This window comes from Gigantopelta aegis, chromosome 6 (genome assembly GCF_016097555.1).
Source record: "Gigantopelta aegis isolate Gae_Host chromosome 6, Gae_host_genome, whole genome shotgun sequence".
NCBI lineage: Eukaryota > Metazoa > Mollusca > Gastropoda > Neomphalida > Peltospiridae > Gigantopelta > Gigantopelta aegis.
The window spans coordinates 36,316,248-36,342,920 of NC_054704.1; the positions used below are offsets into that span (position 1 = coordinate 36,316,248).

The following is a 26,673-nucleotide window of genomic DNA, read 5'->3' on the forward strand; positions in this document are numbered from 1 at the left end:
TCATACCAATCTACAGTGAACCAATAACCTCAATGGGGAGTGAGGAATATTAGACACAAACGTATACCAACCAGTGGTCTCCGATTGGTATACTGAAAGCAATAATAATTATGTGCTATCCTGTCTGTGTAGAAAGTGTCTCTTGCTACCAATAATCCTGATTGCACCAGCATTCATTTTGTCTCACATTAATATCAGTCCTGGACAGGTGGCCCAGACAACTCGCTACATGCTCAGTACGGCAAATTTAACCTTAGATGTATTAAAGCATGAAATTAAATGGTATGTCGAAGAGTTATTCATTCCTGTAGGCTGACTTACCAGTATAAATATGGCTTCTCTCTCTCCACAGTGACTCCGGTGACGGGGTCAAGTCGGATCCAACATGAAAACGTCCAGCCATTCTGATACGGCCAGTTCTTGATTGGTGGCAGAGAGATGTGCTGGTAACAAATTAAAAAACAAAGCATTTTCAAATATAAAGAGAAGAAAAACCTATGAAATATATTAGCATGCAGACTCTTCTTAGACTGGATTTTTAAAGCTAATTTTTATAAATTCACAGCATTTATGTTTTAAAACAATGAAAAATGGTGATACATGTAAAAAGCCTTTTTGCTATTAAATACTTACTTGTTTTGCTAAATTTTATACCAATTAGTAATGGACTAAATCTTTATCAAATGTACACTTCAGTTTATGTCTTGGTAAATATTGCTATTCCTTTAATAGAAAACAAAAATGAGTAGTACTTACAGATCCCTTTTTCCCAGGAAAACTGAAGAATTCATCAGGCCCATGTCTCTGGGGCATCTGTCTGAGAACAGACAACAGCTTCACAGAATGGCGTTGCTGAAACCATAAAAACAAGCAACTATCATTAATAGGAATATACATCATTATTTTTACATGACATACAATAATCAGAACTTTTCAAGAATAGCTGAATTTACACCATGATTACATACTGTAAATTACCATGTAATAATAATAATTAATGTTAAATAATATCATTAACAGATGTCAGACTAAACATTAAAAAAATTAATGATTTAAAAACACATTTTTATAGCCCTTTTACCTAATGAAATTTATCAATCCATTCATATAATCCATTCATGCATCAATCCAATTACTTAAACCACAACTTTTAGGTGTCTAACAATGGTGACAACAGCAACTGCAATATTTGTTCAAAGACCCTCTCACTGACAGGAGTATTACATGCCATGGCATTTGACATAACAGCTGTGTAACACCACCTAAAACTGGGGAAAAACCCAATTAATCTAACAAAGAGCATCAATTTTACGACCCATCGGACATTAGGCCAGTATTGTGCTAACTTGTAAATCTCACTTTATGCATTATTATTTCTTATAAACTCTTACCCATTTTCCATCTTTTGCTTTGAGGAATCCAAACAGCAATTTTAGTTCTTTTACTGAAATGCTGTAACTAACAAGTGCTCCAAGCATTTCAATCAGAAGATCTACAAATAAGTCACAAAACAAAAGTTATGACTCTGAACATCAAACAAGCAAATCATTATAACACACTACTTTTTTGTATAATTATACCATCACCATTTTAGGTCAATGCATGTAAAACCATTTATACCCCATTGATGAAATGTAACACCAAAATCAGTAACCAGTCTTTTTATTGGGTGGTTATTTAATATTTTGATTATTAACCTGTGCTTTAGTCTGTATCAAATATATAATATGAACCCAAACACCAACACGTATGTCCAACATAAACCTGATTTACTTCTAACATTAGAGTGCTAAACTGACTAATGTCATGATGACCAAAACGTTATTCTGAGGCACAGTTCAGTCAATCGGTTCTGTAGCTGACTGAATCAATAGGAATATAATTAAACAAGAAATCAAATAAAGTTATTTTGTGTAATGACATGCATGTACATGTACATGAATATCAAACCATAATCTGCTTCTAAATATCATAAACTGTGGGACACAGTACATATAATATCAGGTTCAGCAGCCGTCTAGAGCCAAAAGCCACATTTATGTACTTGTTATCTTGTAATGAAGGTGAAAACAAATGTAAAATTTACCACTAAAATGCTGTTATTGTAAATAATTAATCTACAAAGTACTTGTCTAACAATCATCACTATCATGTGACATCAGTAGTTACCATTAGCAATAAAAATGTCTTACATGTAATGTAATATATGAACAATATACCTTTGAATTATCAATGTAATAAAAATCAATCAAATTAAATAGAAATGGTATTACCCCAGACACTGATGTTCATTATATTATATTTTTAGAACTAAAGTAAGATTCAGTCAATGAGTTAAGCTGTTACATTTGTACACTTGGTGTGAATTATGTGGGAGAAACATGGACAACACATAAACCAAGCTAACCTAGGTAATATACTCAACTGTTCAACAATATATTCAATGTATTAAAACATGTATCTGGAAATTGGACTGTTGACAATCTGGACACTAAAACACATCACAACTGGGAAAATCTGACATAGTAAAACACAACAATGGGGAAAACATCTGAACTTATGAATGTCTTTCTTACGGTCACTGAAGTATAAACCTTGGCCTTTGATACACCACTTATAGAACACTAGTTGTAATGAAAAACATGCCAATGGGTCCATTAAGATAGATTCAGATCCCATACATGTGTTCGTGAATATGTATGAAATTGCATACATCTTTACAGATACATGTACATGTAGATTGAAGGTCTGCCACTAAATTATAAGCCAGCATTCACTTTAATAAAACATTTTGCCAAATGATCTATTAATCTTCAAAAATTGCAGAAACCCTGTTATTTTCAATAAAATATCAGCTTTAATTTTTTTTATAATTAAATGGCGAATTTGACGAGTGGCAAACATTGCCCTGCTTCTTTAATGCAAAATAGCACGCACACACTGACACAGACATATGCAATCGATTCAGTATTATGTATATGGAATCAATTGAAAATGCTGTCATGAACATGTTACAGATTACCATTCTTTGACATGTTAATGAAAGTGAAAGCTGATTACAATTCTCATGATTCATAAATGACACATGTCTTGAAGACTACCAGTCATATAACTTGTTTTTTTCCAAGTCATTTTTGTTAAATGAACAGCCATGTAAAGCATTATAAACTATGGATTGGCTGGTTTTAAGGACACAATGGTTAATCCCCCTCTCCACCAAGACTCAATACTATTGACAGGAGACAGGAAGCAGATGTCTTTTAAAATGAGCATATGCCTTCTAATACCAGCACCATTTGCTTTTTATCTTATTTCGGACAATATTTTAGGTATAACCATAATTCCTAATTTTCAGTAGTGATAATATAAATCATAAACATTAACTGGCGTTTTCTTAACTTTTCAACACTGTTGTTGAAAAAGTCACATTTACATTTAAGTCTATTAAGCTGTCTAATTTCTAGACTACTTTCTAGAAGTGTGTTTCAATTTCTAACATTTGCTTGCAAATTAAAATCTGAGAAGCAACAAGAGCTTCCCACTTCACAAAATTAATTTCAAGTCTTGCCAATCCTGAGTACACATCTTAATCGGAAAGGGTAAAGTCTCTACACTGACGTTTTTCTCACCAGCCACTAACAACCAAACATTAACCTCAGTGGACATACAGCCAACATCGCCAAGGTGTGTGTCCAAGACACTCTTTCAAAAACCCTCATTAATATGACAGAATAAAGACCAAACTTCAAAGAACCAATAATCTTTCGCTGTAACCCAACTCTGCTAAAATGGTATGATAGATTGTAGCATGTAACCCAATTAATTAATAAAACAGAATGAAGACCAAACTTCACAAACCAATAATCTTTTAATTCACTGTGACCCAACTCTGTTAAAATGATATGATAGATTGAAGCACACAACATAATTAATTAATAAGACACAATGAAGTCCAAACTTCAAAAACTAATAATCTTTCAGAGTAACCAGACTCTGCTAAAATGGTATGATAGATCGCAGCATGTAAGTAACCTAACTGCTTTAATGGTATGATAGATTGTAGCATGTAGCCCGATGCCATTAAAATTATGGGTTGAATAACAGTGTGTAATTTCAGATAATCTGCACGTAAATAAATGTATATTTAATGAAGGCAGCAACAGATGACTAGAAATCAATGCCTCCTGGTTGATGTTTCCTGAAATACATCTTTAATGACTTAATACTGTCAACATGAACGGAGTCAAGACCACATCCACTGTTTGAGCGAGGCTCTTTTGTCCAGCAAGATTAATTATTTAAAACAATTTCCACTCAGTGCCAGGCATGATCCCAATCAATTGACTGTTTGACTGTTTCAGCGGTGTGGAGCTATCGATATGAATTATATACACGTCTACAAGATGACCAAATGCCCCTGAAACTGAGTGAAGAAATTTGTGCAGCTAAATGAACCATACATTAGTAGCACATTTATCACTACCGAGCCCGTTGATCAATATATTGAATTATACACAATGATACTGAACCACTCTTTGTTTTTATCACTGGTGCAGCTAAGCAGTCGTCAGGGGTGAAGACTTTTTAAAAATACAAATCAATAGTATCTACCTTAACAAATCTGTACAATATTCTTGTCAAAAAAAATATGTTGAATATATCCATTGGTATATACTGTAAACATGAAATTAATTAGCAGAAAACATTAATGCAATAAAATGTGATACAGTAACAGAACATTAATTCCATAGTGCATTTATGTTTGTCAAAAATAACATAAAGGAAAATTAAGGACATGACCCAGTGAATGGTTAAAGTCAAGTCGGTATGGTCAGTTTTGCAAAGAATGGGTTCTAACTTCTATTGTTCCTTCGAAGACTGGCTTTCAAACGAACTCATTTCACATGGTCCTTGTCTTTACATTAAAATATGGTTTCCAGTCCACTATCCACCATACCTGAATGGAAAAGCAACTAATGCTCATGTTGACAGGAACATCCACTATTGTTCTACAAATGTTTCGCAACTTACATCTCATTCCAGTTATTTTAGCATGGTTTTATAATCATCATCACTGACTAATCCATTTGCTCGAGCCCTTATGGAAAGAACTACATGAACATGCACCTTAAAGCATGTAACAGTTGAGTAACTCCCATATTTGTAAGCTACAAACACTCCATAGATGGTAACTGACTTTGTTTCATTTGATTCTTAATGAGGAAATGTTTGATTTTTAGCTGTTGTCTTGAGTGCACTGTTAACTATATTTATAACACTAACAAAAACAATGTGTTGGTTAAGTATTCATATTGATTAATATACACATTTCTAAATAGGTTTTGCTCGCGCATTATTATATAGTCACATTAATTTCATGTTTTACAATTTAGTTTTGTACGATATACCTGAGAAAAATATATTATCACCACCCATTTTGACAAATAAATATAATCTTGTACTTAATAGTATAATACATGTAAACGGTAAATATTTACTTCAGAAGAACACTGAAAAAAAATATTGTCTTATGATATATATATATATATATATATATATATATATATATATATATATATATATATATATATATATATACACACACAAGTACATTTATACCTTAAATATATGCAACTAGTGCAACTGAAAGGAAATTCATAAATGTGGTTATCATGTTTCCTATTAGTATTTAAGATGTACACTTTATACAAAGAGTTTACAAAGAAAAGAATTGTTTAATTAATGACATCCAAGCACTTTTTTTTAATCAAAAGACTAAAGGCACTGCCACACAATAAGAGAGCCTCGTAGGAGAATAGCTATAATAAAAGCTGGTTGCATAGCAATTGATGAAATCGTAATGTTTGTCTTGTCAATTGGATATTCTTGTTGCTATTCTCGTTCGAGGCACTGTATCGTATGGCATCACCGTAAGAGTCATTGGAACGCTATGACTAAAAGAAATCGTTGATGTCACATACATGTAGGTTGCCATATATAGCATCAAGGGATATTTTTAACATAAATGCACACGTGTGTAATGAATCCTAGACGTGGAAGCACATGTCCACTCAAGGCCTTGGTTGAAATGACAAATGAACTAGGTGCACCAAGGGCAAGGGGATCAATTCTAGAGCGCTCTACTTCAGTCTCTGCCAGGAAAGTCGAGAGAACACTCCCACTCCCTTCCACTTGTCTGACACATTTTAGGTGAGTTGGCAAATTGAACACCTTACAGTAAATATTTTAATACATTTTGTTCGACACTTCATGTGATTGCTCACCTAGCACTATTTCAGGAGAGTGATCTACAGCTCACCTTCTTTTCGCTCATGGTGAAGATTGCTACTTTGAGGAGTTGTATGTTTAATTAATGTTTACTTTGTTGTATTTTGCTTACTTGTAGTTAAAAAACAGTCAAAGGTACTGGCTACATACATGTACAAATTTTGTTACCAAAAGTTTGCAAAAAAAAATGTTTAAAAAAAAAAAAAAAAAAAAAAAAATCTGTTCAGCTTAAACAACATAAATAAGATCAAATGCAGCCAACAAAATAAGCAGTGTCTGTACCTCAAAATACAGATTGAGTAACTTATGTCATCATCAATTTATCAAGTTTACTATTTCCATTATTTCCCCCCATATAATCCTTTCACAGATAAATACATGTATACTGATACATGACAATGAGTATCAATGTCCCTGTTATCTTCATTATTCATTCATATCACTGTTTTATTGTATCGACCAGAACTGGTTATGTCCAGCAAAATTAATAAAATTAAAAATAAAACTTGTTAAGGAGTGGACATAACCAGTCCTGGTTGATACTTGTATTGTTATTTACCCAACAGATCTACATCTACATTTAATAAGTGCCTGTAAATGTTCAAGTATATACAATATTGAACAGTAAATTAAGATAAATTACTTGACTGCAGGATAATCAGCAAGCCGACACTGTCAGTCACATATAATGCTAACTATGACAGTTTACAACAAACTGCACATGCTATTATCATGTATAACATGCATAACATCATGAACATGCATGTACGTTACGTACTACATGTTCTGGGTAATAGGAATTATTGGAAAAGGTTACTGATTTTGAGCTTTTTATACATAGAGGTTTGGGCTTATGCCATCACATTAACTTAAACTACCCAATTAGCAGCAGCACAAATATATTTGGCCCAATTTATTTCATAATAAATTCAGCAAACAGCTAGTATGTACAAGCCTTTTTCTTATATTGCATTTAGTTTGGCTTACCAAAACTGAATTTATTTAAATATTTGAAAAAAATAATTTTTGGACAATTTCTTTTGTTCAGTTTAAATAGAGAACAAACCTTGCTGACACCTAATAACCGATGTGTATTTTTGTGTTGGGGCATTCATTCATTCAAATAGAGAACAATGAATAAATGTGGTAGTGTATCTTTGGGGCCTAATTCACTAAACTCTCGCAACTTTGCCATCTCGCAGTGCAATGCTAAAAGACTTACAAAGAGGATGTTTTGTTGTCTAGCAGAGCCTAAGAGACCTTTGTGAATTAGGCCCCTGGTTTATACAACTGCATCATCCTATTATGTTTAAACAATGGTGTTTTTTGTTTTTTTTAAATCACACATTTTGATTTACATAGCTACAGGTATGGATCCGATAGTAATGTGTTAGGAAATAACACATCTATTTTAGGTTACATCAATGCATGTGAATAATGAAATATAATGTATCAACATCAACGTAAACTAAATACACATAATAATACATGTTGCAAAACCATAATACATACATGTATATACATCTATACATGTGTATATATATATATATATGCAGTCATCTTTATTGGTATACAATCTGAACAATACACAGGGTTTATAGACACAATTTTATCAAAACTGGGAATCATGCTTATAAAATACCAGACTACAGACACAAGCTCAATCAATAATAGAAAAAAAAAAAAAAAAAAAAAAGCATCGGTCCTTATTTACAAGTTTTATAATCCTGACTAGTAGTAGTAGTCCGATTTTGACTACTTCAGGCTTAGTTTCTGACATTGATTGCATCTGTAGATCAATACTATCTGAAACCATCTCTATACATGTACATGTAGCTGGACAGGGCATTTGTTATTTCAAAGCAGGGCCATATTGTTGTGAGTAATAAGGTAAGGGCGAATAAATTATTTAGTTTTATCTGGGCTTTACAAATCAAGTTTAGTCATAATTAGTAGTTTAATTAACTTCAACAGGAGATACAGAGTGTACATATATATATATATATATATATATGTATATATTTCACTATCTGAGCTACATTATTAGTGGAAAGTTATACTAAATTACTACGGCTGCTCATGCAGGGTTCAAGTGTACAGTTAAAAGTATTTTGGATTGTTAACTTGTTATAATTACATATATAGAAGGTTATTACATGCTGCATTATTTTGATGGATTGCTGATGGATTGCTGATGAGCCACCAACACACCATAAGCTGGTACAGTAATGACCGAGTCAGTAACAAGAAACTAGTACTGTAATTCATTAGACAGATATTAAAATCTATTCTGAGTCGGAGAGACCAGAGACGTTCTTCATGTAGGTGGACCTGGGATCTGGAAATCACGTCTAACCATCCGACAGTGCCACAGACATGTCTCGTTATTTATACCCTGGCTGAGTAGGTCCATTAATTACCGGGGGGGGGGGGGGGGGGGGGGGGAGGAGTGCATTAGCCTGGAAGACAGTGTGGGTAATTATAGATACTTTATGTAGGCTGCTATTTGTTAATATCTGATACTGTACATGTTTAGTGTCGTAAATTGTTCGGCATAATGGATTTTCATGCATGACAAAGATATAGTGCATGTTGCTAATATTCAGGCTTTTTTTTTTGTTAAGTCATAATCTACTTTAATGTATTATAATATTGTGTTCATTACGTTTCAAAGTAAAAATTTTGCTTACGTGTAGGTACTTATGTTTAATGAATTTCAGTGTTCTCACAAAAATTATGCAATTTATCTGTAACAAATTCGAAAAACTGAGTTACATGAATGAAAAAGATGACGAAATGCACAAATTCATAGTACATTTTGACAAAACTAGTAATTAAAGTAGGCATAACACACACGAATAAACATTTCTTTACAGGTTCAAGACAATGTCTGTTCTGTGGGACATATCACCAGGGTTGGCATACATGGTAACACTAACATATATTGGTTTTTGTTGTTGTTGCTGTAGTTTTCTGTATCTTCTGGGGAGTGAGGAAAGATACTTTTAATTTAAAATGAATGCTAGTTATAAATACAAGTAGACACTAAATATATTGTATACTTTATATTAGTGCTTAAGCTAGGGTTCACCTAGTCTATTGCCAAATTAACCATTTACTAATTTTCATACAAAGTGGCAACAACCTTTAGTATTTCGCTAATTTTTTTTTTTTTAATTAGTCACTTACGAATAATTCTTGTTAAGCTAGAAGAAACTACATTTACGGTAGTCTAAACAGCTGGGTGAAGAGTAGCAGCACTCTACATTAACTTTTCCATAAAGAAGCCAGATGACATCTACTTCTATTTTTTATGTGGATATGTATGAAATGTTTTAGTCGCCAGATGAATTTTTTTCCCCCGCATATGCAACCAAATCAGTATAATGACTATAGTCTGATTAAAAGGTCATAGTGTGGGTGGAGAAAGAGTGGTGGGTTTTTGCTTTGATATATTTAAACCGGTTCTAGGTTGTTTCCTTCCAGAAACACATATCTTGGTACAAGTACATGTATCTTGATCATCTCCTGGAAAGTCAATAAAATGCCACTCAAGATTCCAGACAATGATACAAATATATTTTCATAATTAAAGCCATCACCAAGATTCTCACAATATGTATCTTTCATAACCAAAAACAGAATGTAGCATGCAGTCACTGATAAAATTCTGTCTTCAAAGTTGTACTAAGATATATACATTATCACATACACCAACTGTTCAACTTCATTGACACTAATTTGACCCACGGACCGCCCCACCCCCTCCCAAACTTTTTTTAAAATATAAAAATATAAAAATCTGAAACTGACTGAGGCCTTAATTTGTTGAATTCACTTCACCTATAGGGCGAGTTGAAATAAGTGAAAATGTTCAGTGGAAACGTAGGGCAGACCTCATAGCAACTGTCATTATTAACTGTACAGGGGAGGGTATCACAAAATAAGTATACAGGTACAATAGTTGTCAGTTAATCTGTGTTTCATCTAATAGCATTATATAAAATTAATATATCAAACTAAATAATGTCATTCAACAGTAGCATGCCCACAACCTCACTTACCACTGACGCCTGGATGCGAGAAATTAAAATAACAAGATATTTTGGTTTAATTTACTGAAGTAATAAATGCCTTAATACCACATATAATGTCATTAAGCCATCCTTAAATATTTCTGGTTTGTTGAAATACTGACTACAATTTTAGCTGTAGTTTTTTTGTTTTCTTTATTTGTTTTGTTTGTGGGGGGTTGGGGGTTGGGGGGGGGGGGATTTTTTATTTAGTTTTTTAGATTGCTTTTGCTCTATATTAAATGGACTATCCTGAGTTCACAGCCATTTAACAGCATTAAAACAAACATTGGAGTAATCTATTCCCAGGAACTACATTTGGGTAATAGAATATCTAATATCAAAGTTGTGATACAAAACATCATATTAATAAATAAATTTGAGATCCTGTTAATGGAATTATTTCAAATTTTGTTTGGTGGATGAAAAAACACCACTAAATTGACACTAAAAATCAATATTGGCTACAACAAAGATTAGGATAACCAGAAATACTTGTATTCCATGCAATAAATTTTAATAATTGCAAAAGGTTTTATTGGCCAAAAACATGTTACAATGGCTACAAACTCAGGACAGTCCCAGTAAATGTTTATAAATGACTCACATTTTTGTTCCTGTATTTTATTTCAATCAAAAAACCTTGCTTCTTGTTTTTTTTATTGTGTTTAACAACAACGACGAATAAATGTCATTCTTTGGCAAATACTGAATACTTGTTACATATCTAGGAAGTAATTACCTATATTAGGTAATACACAAATGCTGATAAATACCAGGCTTATAGGTGTTATTTACCCATGAAAAACAGACACCAACAATATACACACATACTATAGCTAATGTAATGAATCCCGCCAGATTCCATTAATTGATGTTTGTGATATACAGCAGTATCTGGAACAAAAATTGCCCAACTATGTACAAGAGGGATAAGGAGGGTTGGTGTTGAGGTGGCAGTATTTCTCTGAACGAAGTGTATCTTCACATATTATAAAGAATACTGCCCACACAATACATACAGTTCAGTGAAGGCAGCTGCCACCTAGACCCACCCCAAGCCACCCCAATCTCATAATAGTATGTTCAGGCATCAAAGATGGTTTAACAATACATATTGCTGCTCATGTCTGCATGCATATGTACATGTACATGTATGTGTATATTACACCAAAAACATTTTGGACTTTTTTGGACCATCTGTAATGCAGAACTTGTATGTATACACATGGTGTGTGTGTGTGTGTGTGTGTGTGTGTGTGTGTGTGTGTGTGTGTGTGTGTGTGTGTGTGTATGTGTGTGTGTCTATATATATATATATATATATATATATATATATATATATATATATATATATATATATTAATGGAAACCAGAAATATTTTAAAGATAACCAACCATAAACCACTGCAAAACAGCATGCTTGGGTGTAATTTCTTTTTAAAAACCAACTTAGTCAACCATTTCATTCCTCTCGGACATGCACTATTTCTCTGAGTGAAAACAGATCATTTAATACATTTACATTTGACTTAGACATGATGATTTAAACAATAACTTTGCTATCTAGTGCTATAATTATTAAAATTTTAAAATTCAGAGAAATATTACATGTATTTGTCATGTTATAATATACCCAAAGCTGAAAGTTTTAAAAACAAAGCGTAATAAATGTGCATGCACTAGAATTATTTACCCTTTTTACCATAACAATAGGAGTAAGTATAAAATCACTATTTGGAAATTGGAAGGCAAATCTCAAGAAAATTTTAAGCACTGTATAATTACAGTTTACAAGGCTTTTGCATTCACCATATTCATTTTTGGTTATATTCTCTTATATTTGTATTTGTGATAAATTAACAGACTTATAGTAAAAACTGTCAATGATAACAGCTGACAAATGTTTGAAATTTTATGAGAAAATAAACTTGAGGAAGGCAAATTTTAATGTTTATTTAGCAAAAATATGCAATTCAAGCACTTTTCATGGTCTTTTCATTACAATTACTCAAATTCGTGGACTTTTAAAATCTGTATGAACCTTGAATCAATTTTAATGTGCCTGTAAGCAATTTTGTTCAAAAACAAATTACAAAGAGCATCCAATTACATTTTGTTCCCAGAGACTACTTGATGAATTTAAGAACAGCTGTAGCTGGATGACTCACCTGCACTCATGTCATCGCAGTCATGTAGCAAGTCCAGAGTCCGTCCAATAAGTCCGGTTTCGGTGCACGCGTGTAGATTGCGCCGACTCTTCTTCAGCATCGCAGTGAAAACACTCCATATTTCAGCCTAAACAAAACAAAAACATGGACGCATGGTAACTTGTTCAATAACCCAGCTTACATGTACATGTATGATAGAGCATAATGCATTTTTAATGTTCCAATTTCCAATTTCAAGCACATGTACTTCATTTCTACATGCATATACCGGTAACATTTATTGAAACCTAACATGACGTAACACAATACATGACAACACAAACACAAACACAAATAACACAAGACAAATGGTACTTTTTTCGTTCACTCATCTTTTTTAACTTAACTTAATATTTTGTATACAGTTATGAAAAATAAAAAAACAATTATCTGCTCAATATGGAACTCAGAACTATTTTGACAGGGTTAAGAGAACCTTTTTTTTCAATATGGTGAAGCATAATAATAGTAATATACATCTGATTCAGTAATCAAATAGTGTAATTTTTGCATCGCTCTGTAATAACAATACATTACATGCATATAAGTGCATTTCATTTCTGTTTTCAAAATGCTGGAACATTTTCAAAGCAAAATTGCTATTGAAAATGTTTGGTACAAAGATTGCTAATGTATTTTACAGCACTTGTACAAATTTAATGTACATATAATTAAAACAATTGTGCCATTTATGAAATATGGCCATGAACTGTAATTGCAGTAAGGTGCATGTATGTTATATTTATTGTGTATGAAGCCAAAATGATGGTGCGCCAAGTATCTGTCGTTGACCATAAACACTTGTTAGTTACTTCTCCATTTCTATCTGCTGCTCTTTCAATCGCCTTATCTCATCAATCTGATTTATACAGCTCACCCTTTGCTCTCAATAAAACAACACATTTTTCATCATCCAATAACGATTACGAATGTTATATTGTATATATATATATATTTGTTTTTAATTATTATTTAACGATGCACTCAACACATTTTATTTACGGTTATATGGCGTCAGACATATGGTTAAGGACCACACAGATATTGAGAGAGGAAACCCGCTGTTGCCACTTCATGGGCTACTCTTTTCGATTAGCAGCAAGGGATCTTTTATATGCACCATCCTGCAGACAGGAGAGCACATAACACGCCTTTTGATATACCAGTCATGGTGCACTGGCTGGCCCACCGTCAGTGGGCCCATTGGGCTATTTCTCATTCCAGCCAGTGTACCACGACTGGTATATCAAATGCTGTGGTATGTACTACCCTGTCTGTGGGATGGTGCATATAAAAGATCCCTTGCTGCTAATCGAAAATAGTCCATGAAGTGGCAACAGCGGGTTTCCTCTTTCAATATCTGTGTGTTCCTTTACCATATGTCTGACGCCATATAACCGTAAATAAAATGTGTTGAGTGCGTCGTTAAATAAAACATTTCTTTCTTTCTTTTTTCTTCCCTGTATAGTACATTCATGATGTGGAAGTAGAACCTAAAACAGGCCCGTTCTACTACACATGCATGTACTACATGAAATAAATTTATGTGACTTTCAGAAAATCATTGTGACTCTGCCACATCAGGTAGTACTAAACCAAATAACTTCCAGCTGGGTCAAAGTTCGAGGTGCACCCAACTTTTGATAGAGAAGTGAACACCACAAGTCCTGTGATTGGTTATAAATGTGAGTGTGTTGGTTGTAAAAAAAATTACGTTTCATGTGGGCTAAAAATGTATGCAATTTTATTTCATCTAGTACCACTGTGTCAAGTAGCCTTGTGCTTGGAACATGTATCGGGTACCCGTAAAAAAAAAGTACTCACATTTTGTGCGGAACTAGGGTAGTCATAGACGCTACCCGTTATCTCAGAAATGAGCAGCTTGACACCCACTTTTTTGTGATTCACTTTAAGGGTGAGGGGTGGTAGTATTTATATCCATGGTGTCTGTGTCGATTGATACGTTGCATGTAGGAGTTTTAGCCACATATGTTACTATTGTCGTCTATGGGATTTGATTTGGTAGTATACACCCTATAGCACATATTCAGTGCATAATAAAAAATATTATGATTTTGTGATTTTATTTAATTAAACTATACTGGTTGATTAATTAGCCGTCACTGGACCACACAAGTTCACAATGACCTTGACCTTGACACTAATCACTGTATATGGCTCTGAATGGAGTCTGAATCAAAGTTAGCACTGAGCAAAAGTTGGTTTTGGCCTATAATTCATACTGTAAATATTTCAATAATTTCTTTTTACATGGTATTTGACTTGCCATATACAACTGCTTTTAAATATGGTGTTATATATAGGCAACCTGAATTAAGAGTTTAATACCAATTTATTTTTATATTAAAAATAACATGTGTCAATAGTGGGTTAATGTCTTTAGTTTCCATTAACATAGTTAATTTTTCATGTATGAAATTCTGAAAACTCAAATTTGTAAAGAACTTGATTTTTATTGTCATTTTGACATATTTATAGGGTGCTAAGTTATATTTTAGACAAATTTGTAGTTTTATGCAAAATTTAAAATAAATTTAAAGAAAAAATTCACCAAAGACATAATTAAATTTGTTGTCACTATTGTGCCTTCTGTTCTTAGTTATACATAACAATAAGCTTGTTAAGCATACCTTTAGATCTCCAGATCAAATATTTTTTTAAATAATCACTTAGTTTGCTCTCATGAAGACCATTTTAGGTTTATACTGGATTCAGAACCAATTGTTTTTAGATTTGATTATCTGCCTTGGAGTAAGTTGATAATTTATTTTATTGTTAAAGCTGTATTACCCAATGTTACTAGCTAAATATAATGCTGGATTACTGATTGTAGGAATACATCCAATATACATATTGTACTGATCTGGATTAGAAAATAATGCAATAAAATAGATGTTAGGGTAATTATGTCATTTAAAAAAAGTTTTTTTCAGTAATTAATCAAAAATAAATGTGTGAAAGCTGGATGATAATTCCAGATGTCACAAATATTAAAAGCTCCAACTACAGTAGGCTACAAATAAAATATAGTCAGGAATATGGGTGGCTCCCAATGGTTTTGATGGTTCATTATGAAAATCAGCATGGCCGATGGATTTGAAATTCCCACACCTGGTAACTTGAAGACGGCCACACCCTGCATACAGGATTTCCTCCCAACACTAATGTCCAGGACATTAAGTTATTACTTCATACAGGTACAGTCATGTTTGTGTTTCTTTCCTCAGACAGTGTATTTTTTTAATACTGATATTTCTTTGATGTACCTGTTCAGGTCTCCTAATCTAGGGGTCAGTCAAGTGCATATGTTTTAATGGAATACTTTAAAGGAGTAGAGGTACTCTGACTATCTTTGTTGTCTCTACATATATACCTGAGTACACACACCCAACTGACAGTAAATATTTTCAGGAGTTTTATTTTAAAACATTTTGTTGTTTAATATGACATATTGCATTTGTACAAAACTGTATACAATATATATGCCTTATGAGGTGTACATTATATTGGGTTGCACTGTAGAAACAACAGTTTCAGTGAGGCTGTCACTTTATGTCTGAATACACCAGATTCTGGTTGTCATAAAAACACATAGCTGGACACTTTTTGAAAAATGTATGTTATCAGTATAGGTAGTACTAAACCAAATAACTTCCGGCTGGGTCAAAGTTCGAGGTTCACCCAACTTTTGATAGAGAAGTGAATACCACAAGTCCTGTGATTGGTTATAAATGTGAGTGTATTGGTTGTAAAAAAAATTAGTTTCATGTGGGCTAAAAATGTATGCAATTTTATTTCATCTAGTACCACTGTGTCAAGTAGCCTTGTGCTTGGAACATGTATGGGGTACCCGTGAAAAAAAGTACTCAAATTTTGTGCGGAACTAGGGTAGTCATAGACGCTACCCGTTATCTCAGAAATGAGCAGCTTGACACCCACTTTTTTGTGATTCACTTTAAGGGTGAGGGGTGGTAGTATTTATATCCATGGCGTCTGTGTCGATTGATACGTTGCATGTAGGAGTTTTAGCCACATATGTTACTATTGTCGTCTATGGGATTTGATTTGGTAGTATACACCCATCAAGCACAAGCATGTACATGTTTAACTCGGTGACCTACATAGATTTGTGTACAAGTATCTGACTATACTCTATAACCAGTTAAATACACTGCATTCACTTTTAACGTCCTATCTCAGTTTGTTCACTGCAGCTTCACACATCAACAGTTTCACATTAAACATAAATCAGATTATTCCACACTAGACTTTTGGCGGACCGTTCAAAACTGCACCTAATTTCCTTCTCAAAAATGCATACCCATTCTCTTTGGCTTAATCCTAAGGGACTTTCCAAATTCCATAGCATCATACCACCCTCCGCCTGTTACCGGCCCCAGTCAGACTGTGGGTGCTCCCTTGCATCTGCCAGTACAGGTGGTACCCCATCCAACCTACCCCACCCCTTTCCTATCCTGGAAAGATGAGCTAACCAAGGTCGGCATCTGTGCCCAGGACAGGCGTGCGCTACAACAAATTGCTCTGAATGTGCACGTTAAACACTCTGACCTGACCCAACACTGGACCATTTTATGTAGTGATGATGCACGGTAAACATGAGAAAGGCTCAAGAAAGGAAGGAAAGAAAGAAAGAAGAAGAGGAAGGATAGTTTAGTGTTTGCCACTGAAGGAACAAAGAATCTTAATGGTGGAACTATTACCAAAAGCAAAAGTTGTTGCCATAATCAGAAAAGTAATATCATCTCAATTTCTGACTTTACAAATCACAGCAAAAAAAAAAAAAAAAAAAAAAAAAAAAATTAAAAGCAATCTACCACAGGTACAACTTGCTATACTGCAATACCTCTAGCCCAATGCTTATAAAATGGTAGGCTAGACTCAAAGTTTTAATAAAGTCTCAGTAACTCACATAGCGTGTACATGTACATAGTTAAATGCATGAAGACTAATAAGTCTCGAGACTGGACTTTGAAGTTTTATAGGCATGGGGCCCCGGACAAATCAGATTTATGCTGAATTAATCCAACGTGTTTGTGGTGAGTGATGGAATCAGCAGATTTTATTAAATAAGTGTTTAGATCAACTTGAGACTGGAAATACAATATTACCTGACAGATGCCTGACTAGATGGATTTTACTCTGCATTAATTTCATTACCAGCCTTTGAAGATTTGGAAACGTGGAGCGGACTGCAGCAATATTTCATTTGCTAGGAAATTTTTTGTCTGCAGGAATCTTTTTAGTAGGGAATTTTTTTTATGTGGAATTACGTTCTGTTCTACCAACTGTGTTGGGATAAAAAGTGTAGTTAATATGAAAAATGTATGGTTAATTATGTTATATATATTTTTAATAACATTTTTAAATGTGTAAACTTAAGAAAATCTCCTTTTTTTTCTTCTTTTTTTTTTTTACATGTAATTATAACCCAAGTTTTATTGATTCTGGATAGAGCTAAATGCTAAACATTAATGTAAAATAGTTTTAAAAATGCATTGAGCTGAAAATCCACAAAATCTGAGAGAAAAAAACATATTGTGGCAGATGATCTAAAAGTTAAATGTTTGGGGGTTTTAATGACACTACTAGAACACACTGATTTATTAATCATCCAGGGTTTCTGCCAGAGGGTACGATGGTTAAAATTACGTACCATAAAATCTTGAAAATTAATGGATACATTTTTTTTTTTTTTAGAAAGAGTATAGTAAGTTGAATATCCAATTTGACGAGATTTTAAACCCATAGCCACCTACAATGTAGTAGCTGCACTTATGATCTGTTGCATTTTTATTACGTACCCTAGCAGTAAGCCTGTCATCGGCTATTGGATGTCAAACATTGGGTAATTCTGAAATATAGAGTAAACCCGCAATATTTTTCCATTAATAGCATTAATAATATGTAGCAAGGGATCTATGTAGACCATCCCAAAGACAGTATAGCACATATCACAGCCAGTTGTGGTGCACAGGCTGGAATCAAAAATAGCCCCATGCATGGGCCCACCAACAGGGATCAATCCTGGACCAACGCATCAGGCTAGTGCAGATAATCTAAGTAGTAGCTTACCTGCAGTGTTGGAGAACAGTTGGGGAGAAGATTGAGCATGTGCACAATGTTCTGCGGATCTTGAATAATGAAATTGTTCTCAATGTCAAACTCGCCATCAACAAGCTGAAAAACAAAAAACAGAAAATACTTTAATATTATGCAATCATTGTGTAGCATAACATTTTGAATACTAAAAAGTATTTTAAGGTTCTATTGTCATGTGCCTGTATTTCATTTATTTATATATGCACGTCAAATAAATATATCACTCAGTGAATATATATATTCTAATTTGCGGAAACAGGGGGTGGGGGCAGGCACCTCCAGGGTTTCTGCCAGAGGGTAAAATGGGCATGGCGCCATACCCAAATTTTTATTTTTTAAGTTGACCTTTTGACAAAATTAATGACTCTTTATCATCAGTGTATGATTTTCTTAATCCTAACCCTAAACCTAACCCATTTTCTTTATGGGGGAGGTCCCCCATACCCACTATTCATTCAGCACACACATTATAAATATTCAATTTCATAGCGCCATACCCAAAAATTTCTTTCTGGCAGAAACACTGACCTCTGATATAAATATATAGCGAGATTACAATGTTTACTTACAAATGATTTTCAAAACTGGCTGTTTACAGAATAATTCTACATTCAAACAGAATAGCTACAATATGTATAAGCATGTATATATGTAACTAGTGCAGTTACTTTTCTATTTGTTCATGGCTAAAATCGGTCATATAGCATGATTACGCCATCTGGTTTAATGTTGGTACAGTGTTGGGTCTGCATGTTGAAGTTATATAAGGCCACTACATACACCGACTTCTCTGTTATTACCCTTGAATCTCTTTCCTTGACAGAACGCCCACATAGCTACTGCAGCATGCTTAAACCGTAATTGAATATAAATATCCAAATAAACTAATAATACAAAGTCACCAACCACATGTAACATTCCATTCTATTTACATGCAGCATAAATATAAAATATATCACCATATACAAAGGTTATAATGTGCACGTATGTAACAGCTGTGTGTCAATCTTAATCATTAATTAAATAGACCAAAAATAACTGGCCAATTCAGTGCTAAAATGGTGGATCACATACTTTACAGAGTCAAATAATGTAAACACACAAAGTGTATGATACTCAGTCATGTAGTCTTATTATGTAAATTCTTAAATTTTCTCAAAATAATCACACTACTAGTACCAATTAGTACTACATTGTACTAAGGATGGTTTTCCACAATCACAGAAAAACAGACAAAGTCATTGAACGTATAAAATTTATTAACTGAAACATAATTTGTGATTTCTGCTAAAAACATTTTTCTGACAATGTAATTTATATTCATAATTAGAACTCATCAGAATTAAATGTCTTTTTATGTGGTGCATGGTAAGTGAACTCTTTTCTTTCTTTGTGCATGGCAACACATTTACTGCCCCACATTGATGCTATTCAAACACTTTAAAAAAAACTATAAAACAGAGGATTTATCAAAACAGGAAACAGAAAAACTATCCCTCTGAACCAACAGAAAAACTATCCTTCTGAACCAACACATTGCACTGTTCTGACTTTGTTATTTATGAAGTAGGACGTAGCTCCATGATAAAAGTACTCGCTTGTCATTCACAGGTTCGATTATCCTTGATGGTAGCTACTATTCTGTGTTAGATGGTGCATATAAAAGATCCCTTGCTACTGATGGAAAAATGTAACGGGTTTCCTCTCTAAGACTATATGTCAGAATTACCATTCAATAGCCAATTATGAATAACTTATTGTGCTCTAGTGGTGTCGTTAAACAAATCAAACTAACTTTAACGGGCTGCGGTTTTTGACATACCAACCTGAACCAGTGCTCCATGACTGGTACATCGCTATGCTTATAATAATACTATTAATGGAAAAATGTATATAAAAGATCCTTTGCTGCTATATCAGTAGAAGTAGCTTATGTGGTTGTAGAGCCCTTCCTGTTTTTTCACTAGCTATTAAACATAAAATGTACCGGTAATGTAGCCGTAGTTGAAAATGTGCTGGGGCGTTGTTAATCTCATTAAACGAACATTCCTTTCCTTTCACTATTTAATTACATTATTTTGGGAGGTGTTTAACACCATGTGTGAATCTCAAAACAATCTCAAAAAGATTTTGAGAAAAAAAAAAAGATATAAAGAATGTAAGCTATGAATCATGATACATGTATGTATTATAACACACCTAAACCTGTACAATAAGTGAACTGACCAAATGTAAAATGTCCCGTGGATTTTGTTTATGACCACGGTGGCATATGTATAATGTATTACCCGTATGTTTATGTAAAGGACTATTATCAGCAGATGAACCGATAAGTGAAAATGGGAATTAATGCGGCCCAGCTGTTTTATAAATAGAAGATCACAATAATCACATCATCTATCCAACAGGGAGTGCATTAGTGATGGTTCTGGGATTGTAACACAATTTACTGTCAGTCATTTACAGGGCACCATTATTTGGTTTTCCTTAAGTGTAGGCACTGTTGGAGGTACCATCAGGCACTGCTGGAGGCACCATCAATTCATATGTACATATATGTACATGTAATTTACATGTGTAGGATATGCATATCGATCCTAGATACATGTACATATACAATATACATGTAGAAAATATAGAAATTTATCTATTCAAAATATCTTGACAACGTATATGTATATGTCAAGGACATAGGATATCAGCTTTATCCTGTGAAGATAAGAATGGGAAATTTCCCATTCGGCCCTAAACAGGATAAAGCCAATATCCTATGTCATTAACTAGTTATTATTTTTATCCTGCAGTCCATCAAACATTCAGGTGAAAAACTATTATTTCTGTTATTTTATTTACATTGTACAATGACCTAGAGGTAAAGTGAATGAGTTTGTAATATTTCTATGCATGTGACATCCAGCCATAATCTGCAAGTATACCTTTATGACTTTGCTTTAATCAGTCATCATAATCGGCCAATAGAAACAGTGGTTGCAGGATAAATAATGTAAACACCAGTGTATCCATACCAGTGTTTCTGCTAGAAAGACATTTTTGGGTATGGCGCTATGGATTTGAATGCAACCACAGGCCTCCCCCAGAAAGAAAATGGGTTAAGATTAGGGTTAAGGTTAAGAAAATCATACAGTAATGATAAAATTAATTTTGTCAAAAAGTTAACTTGAACTTTTTTAAATCTGCCATAAAATTTGGATATGGTGCTATATACCTGTTTTACCCTCTGGCAGAAACCCTGCATACAAATATCAATGTTATTGTACTGTAATATTATTATTTTTCATAATATTATGTACCGGGTACTTAATAGTACATACATGTATTGTAATAATATTTGTTGCATCATAGATTTGAAGGATTCTGTAAATTTGAAATTTAATTTATTTGGACTTTTTAAATAAAAAAATTGTGTTATTAATATTTACCGAACATTTTGGGAGTAAGTTAGCAAGTTTCCCTATAAAACCTGTTTGTACAGGAAGAAAAGTTATGCACTTTTGTTAACATTATAATGCTATCAGACTGTTGTGCTAGACTTGATCCTGTAGGGGGTTGGTTCTTTAACTGTTTACTTAGAAGTTTGGTTTTACTGTCCAGGGAGCATGGTTTCACTATCCAGGGTGTTTGCAGTTAATCTATTCTTTGGAATCTAGTGGTATAGGACTGTTATTCCTCAATCTGCTTTTATTTGTAACTGCGACAGTTTTACCTTCCAGGGAGTCTGGTTATTGCTATGCAGGGAGTTTGCTTTTACTGTGCAACCCAATCTAATTAAAATTAGCTCCACAATTACATGTGGATCTAAAGACAGCCAGTTGGAGCTCATGTCCACCAATCAAAACCTTACTTGCAGAATCCTGCCAGTGATTTAAAAATAATTTGAAAACATTCCGAATTATCCTGAGGTATACGACATGTTTCGTGTGAATTACGAATGCCTTAAAACATGTTTTATTTTATAAAATAAATAATTTGTAATGTAAAACTGAAGACTGATTTAGGTTTTTTTAATTTTATAAATAAATAAATAATTTTTAATGTAAAATTGAAGACTGATAACCCACCCTGAACGTATTGGTATGGTTCGCTGTGCTGCAGCCACTAAAATAGACTTGCCCAATATTATTAGAATTTGTATGCTCCCAAATAACGTTATAAAAGGCAAAGTGTGATTGGTCAATATTTAAATTATTATTTACAGACGAAATGTTACCTGGACATTGGGGACTACGCAGTGTTGTTAGTTTTAAATCACTTGCAGGATTCTGCAAGTAAGGTTTTGATTGGTGGACATGAGCTCCAACTGGCTGTCTTTAGATCCACATGTAATAGTGGAGCTAATTTTAATTAGATTGTGTGCAACCAGTCTACTTCTATTATTATGTATGCTACATGTGCATGTATTATTCAGAATGTCCATGTTTACTACATGTATACAAGGAAACTACTTTTAGTCTGTCTTTAAAAATCAAGGATTATATTCTTATCATTCAGAGAGCCTACTTTCAGTGTTCGAAATAAGCACTTGTCAGTTTGTCCCGACAAGTGAAAATCTATTCGGACAAGCAAAATGTGCCTTGGTGGTTGTCCAGTGGACAAGTAAAAAATTTCAGTGTAGTTTCATTTTGAGTAATCGCAAACATCATCCTAGTACTAGAATAAATCAATCTATTTATTTGGACAAGTGAAAATATTGGCAGACAAAGAGATTTCTAGATGTATTTGCCCAGTTGACTAATAACATTTTCTGCTTATTTCTATCACTGACGTTTTACAATCTAGGGAGTCTGTTTTTATTCTCCAGAAAGTCCAAGTTACTAACCAGGGCATCTTGCTCTCCTTCTCAGGGAGTCTACTTTTATGTTCCTGGAACAATGAGGGCATCCATTAAAGACCCAAATTTATGTATGTCGGCTAATCAATCTATATTTCAATTAAGCACATGACAATCTGATTTTGAGAACTCTTTCCTGTAGGAACGAGACTCCAGCCTAACAATCTGATAGCATTAACTCTAACACTATACCAGGATCAATATTCGCATGTATCGTCTGGTACCAGTAATCAGCACAAGATGTCAGAATAACTTGGGCTTTATTCCTGTCTATAACAATTAGCTAGCCATACAGAACCATGTTCTTTGCCAGCTCAAAGTAATTATGAAGAAATAGCTTTTTTCTTTCCTTTTTAGTCCAAAGATAGAACTGTATAACGCTAAAAGCGTGAGCCTGCTTGTTAGATCTCAATTTTATCTCTGGGTCCATTCCACTTAACCATACTGTAGGAAGAGCTAGTTATTTAGTTAGTCAATTTCTTGTTGCCCCATGCTGCCATTCCTGGAAGATGGCATGGTCAATGGAATTGGATCAATGGATATTTAATGACACCTCTGCACACTGTAAATGAAATAGAAGAACCTAGGCATCACATAAGAGAACATTTACATGACACTGACAAGCTTATTGTGTGTACAAGTGTCCAGTATCCCAAAGGGAATATAAAGAATGTACAATGGTTATTAATTAATTGATAACTAGAATATTCATCAGAAAAGAATACACATGAAATAAAGATACAAGTAATGTCAAGGAAAGGAAATATGTTTAATGACACTTAAAAGTTTGTTTTGTTCAGTGGCACCACTAAAGCACACTGATTAATTAATCATCAGCTAATGGATTTCAAACATTTGGTAATTATAATTAAACCTGCTACATTTTTCCATTAGCAGCAAGGGATCTTTTAAAAGCACTTTTCTACAGATGGGAAAGCACATATCAAGGCCTTTGACCAGTTGGGGTGCACTGGTTGGAACTAGAAGAAAACAATTGGTTGAATCGATCCACCGAGGTGGTATGATCCTGCCACGCAAGTACCTCAGGTGAGTGCTCAACCGACAGCTAAATCATGCACTTCTACACATTTTGAACATAGTTGTTCAATGTATTGAGAGTGAGAATAAACCCACTTCTGCCAATTATTCTGCTGACTATAGCAGCAAACAATCTACAGGTATGTTTAAAACACAACACTCAAACTGGCACAAAGCATTTATTGCTTTAACTAGCACTACATTTGAACACTAACAACATCAAGAAAAATTAACAACAATTCATTTGACAACAATTGTTTTGACAAGTCCTTTCCTCTAAAACTTCCAGCAATGTACATGTGTATTATCTAGTCCATTCAAGTCCTTTCCTCTAAAACTTCCAGCAATGTACATGTGTATTATCTAGTCCATTCAAGTCCTTTCCTCTAAAACTTCCAGCAATGTACATGTGTATTATCTAGTCCATTCAAGTCCTTTCCTCTAAAACTTCCAGCAATGTACATGTGTATTATCTAGTCCATTCAAGTCCTTTCCTCTAAAACTTCCAGCAATGTATATGTGTATTATCTAGTCCATTCAAGTCCTTTCCTCTAAAACTTCCAGCAATGAACATGTGTATTATCTAGTCCATTCAAGTCCTTTCTTTTAAAACTTCCAGCAATGAACATGTGTATTATCTAGTCAATTCAAGGCCTTTCTGGCAACAATATATAAACACATTCCATTACCAATATATATATATTTTTTCCCCATTTCTTTTTAAAAAGGAGGGAGCCAATATTTCAATCGTACTTTGAGTATCTCAGTACAACATGCGATTTGAAAAGCAAGACAACATTACGTGAAAGCATGTGCATAAATATCTGAAGTGGACAGAACAAAGGCTTAAGCAACAATATAAGTTCCTACCATATGCACTGACCAATAAACACAAGCAGGAAACATTTTGTTCAGTATTGCATTGCGATTCACTATGCATGTTTTAGAGATCGCTATACAATTTTAAAACATTTAACAGTAGTTGCTAATTAATTTTCAACCGACTAGAAATATCGCTAATCAAGATTTTGAAAACAAAATGTTCCCTGACAAGGAACGAAGAGCACTTGCAAGAAATCTCTGTAACAAGCAGCCCGTGTGTGTAATTTAAACCTGGCATTATCTATGAAAAGCCATCACTTAACACACAACACACATCTGTGCACAAAGTATTCCATGGACAGTAAAGGAAACCCCATTACATGTATAGATGTGCACTATAGCCTATAATGTATCAGTCATCTAGGGCAATGGTAGGTAAAAAAGAAACATAAAGAGTCCACCAAAGGCACCGATCCTACAGTATAACCCATGTCACCGTAAGAAAGCACTCTCCCTAGAAGCTACTTGTCATGTTGCTTGTAACCTGATGAATTAGACTCATCAGATATACTTTTTTTTTTTTTTTTTTTTTTTTTTTAAATAAAAGACAGACAAGCCAATCTCTCTTTTTATAATAACAGAAATCACTGTACTGGGTTAGCAGTACTGTTGTTTGTAAAGACAGCCTTATTTCACTTGACATAAATGCTGAATAAATTATTTCTGCCCTATTGCCCAACCTATCTACCATAGCTATTGGTCGGACAGTAAGGCTACACTAATTAATTTGATGAAAGCAAACCTGTATTTATTATACATGCCGACTTGGACCTGTACATCACCAGTACATACAGGTACATGCTTAGCCATTGACAGATTTGTTTCTGAAGTATTTTTCCCCAATACAGATGCAATAGGTTGACATTTATTAGCAGACAAAAGAAAGCACTATAGTTAAGATGCTTTCCTCAGATTACGGTGTGCTCCGAGAATTGGGAGTGTCTACAGACTGAACAGAACAGTCAAAATCAATCCATAAGACGATATTCATTCACTACTGTATTGATTTTATACCAAACATCCAAAACAAATATCACAAAACAAAAATGTCTTCACCGCATGTTCGTTATCTTTTCTTCAAGCATATTGTTTAAAATATGAAGAAAAAATCAAAACTATCACAATCATTCCAACCCTGTGGCAGAAATTGTGTGCAATAAATCTTGAAATATTCCAGCGAAGCTTTCGCTCA

General features: G+C 33.8%; 1 protein-coding gene across 5 annotated transcripts in view; it reads right to left on the reverse strand.

Annotated features, from left to right (window-relative positions):
• LOC121375173 (neurobeachin-like) overlaps positions 1–26,673 on the reverse strand; it is a 120,873-nt gene that overhangs the window by 79,450 nt on the left and 14,750 nt on the right. For all 5 annotated transcript variants that reach the window (XM_041502457.1, XM_041502454.1, XM_041502456.1 and 2 more), the window contains exons 2-6: positions 18,686–18,790; positions 12,533–12,659; positions 1,392–1,492; positions 757–852; positions 322–443 (exon numbers count right to left, since the gene is read on the reverse strand). In XM_041502457.1, coding sequence (XP_041358391.1) covers positions 322–443; positions 757–852; positions 1,392–1,492; positions 12,533–12,659; positions 18,686–18,790 — 551 coding nt within the window. The remainder of the gene's footprint in view (positions 1–321; positions 444–756; positions 853–1,391; positions 1,493–12,532; positions 12,660–18,685; positions 18,791–26,673) is intronic.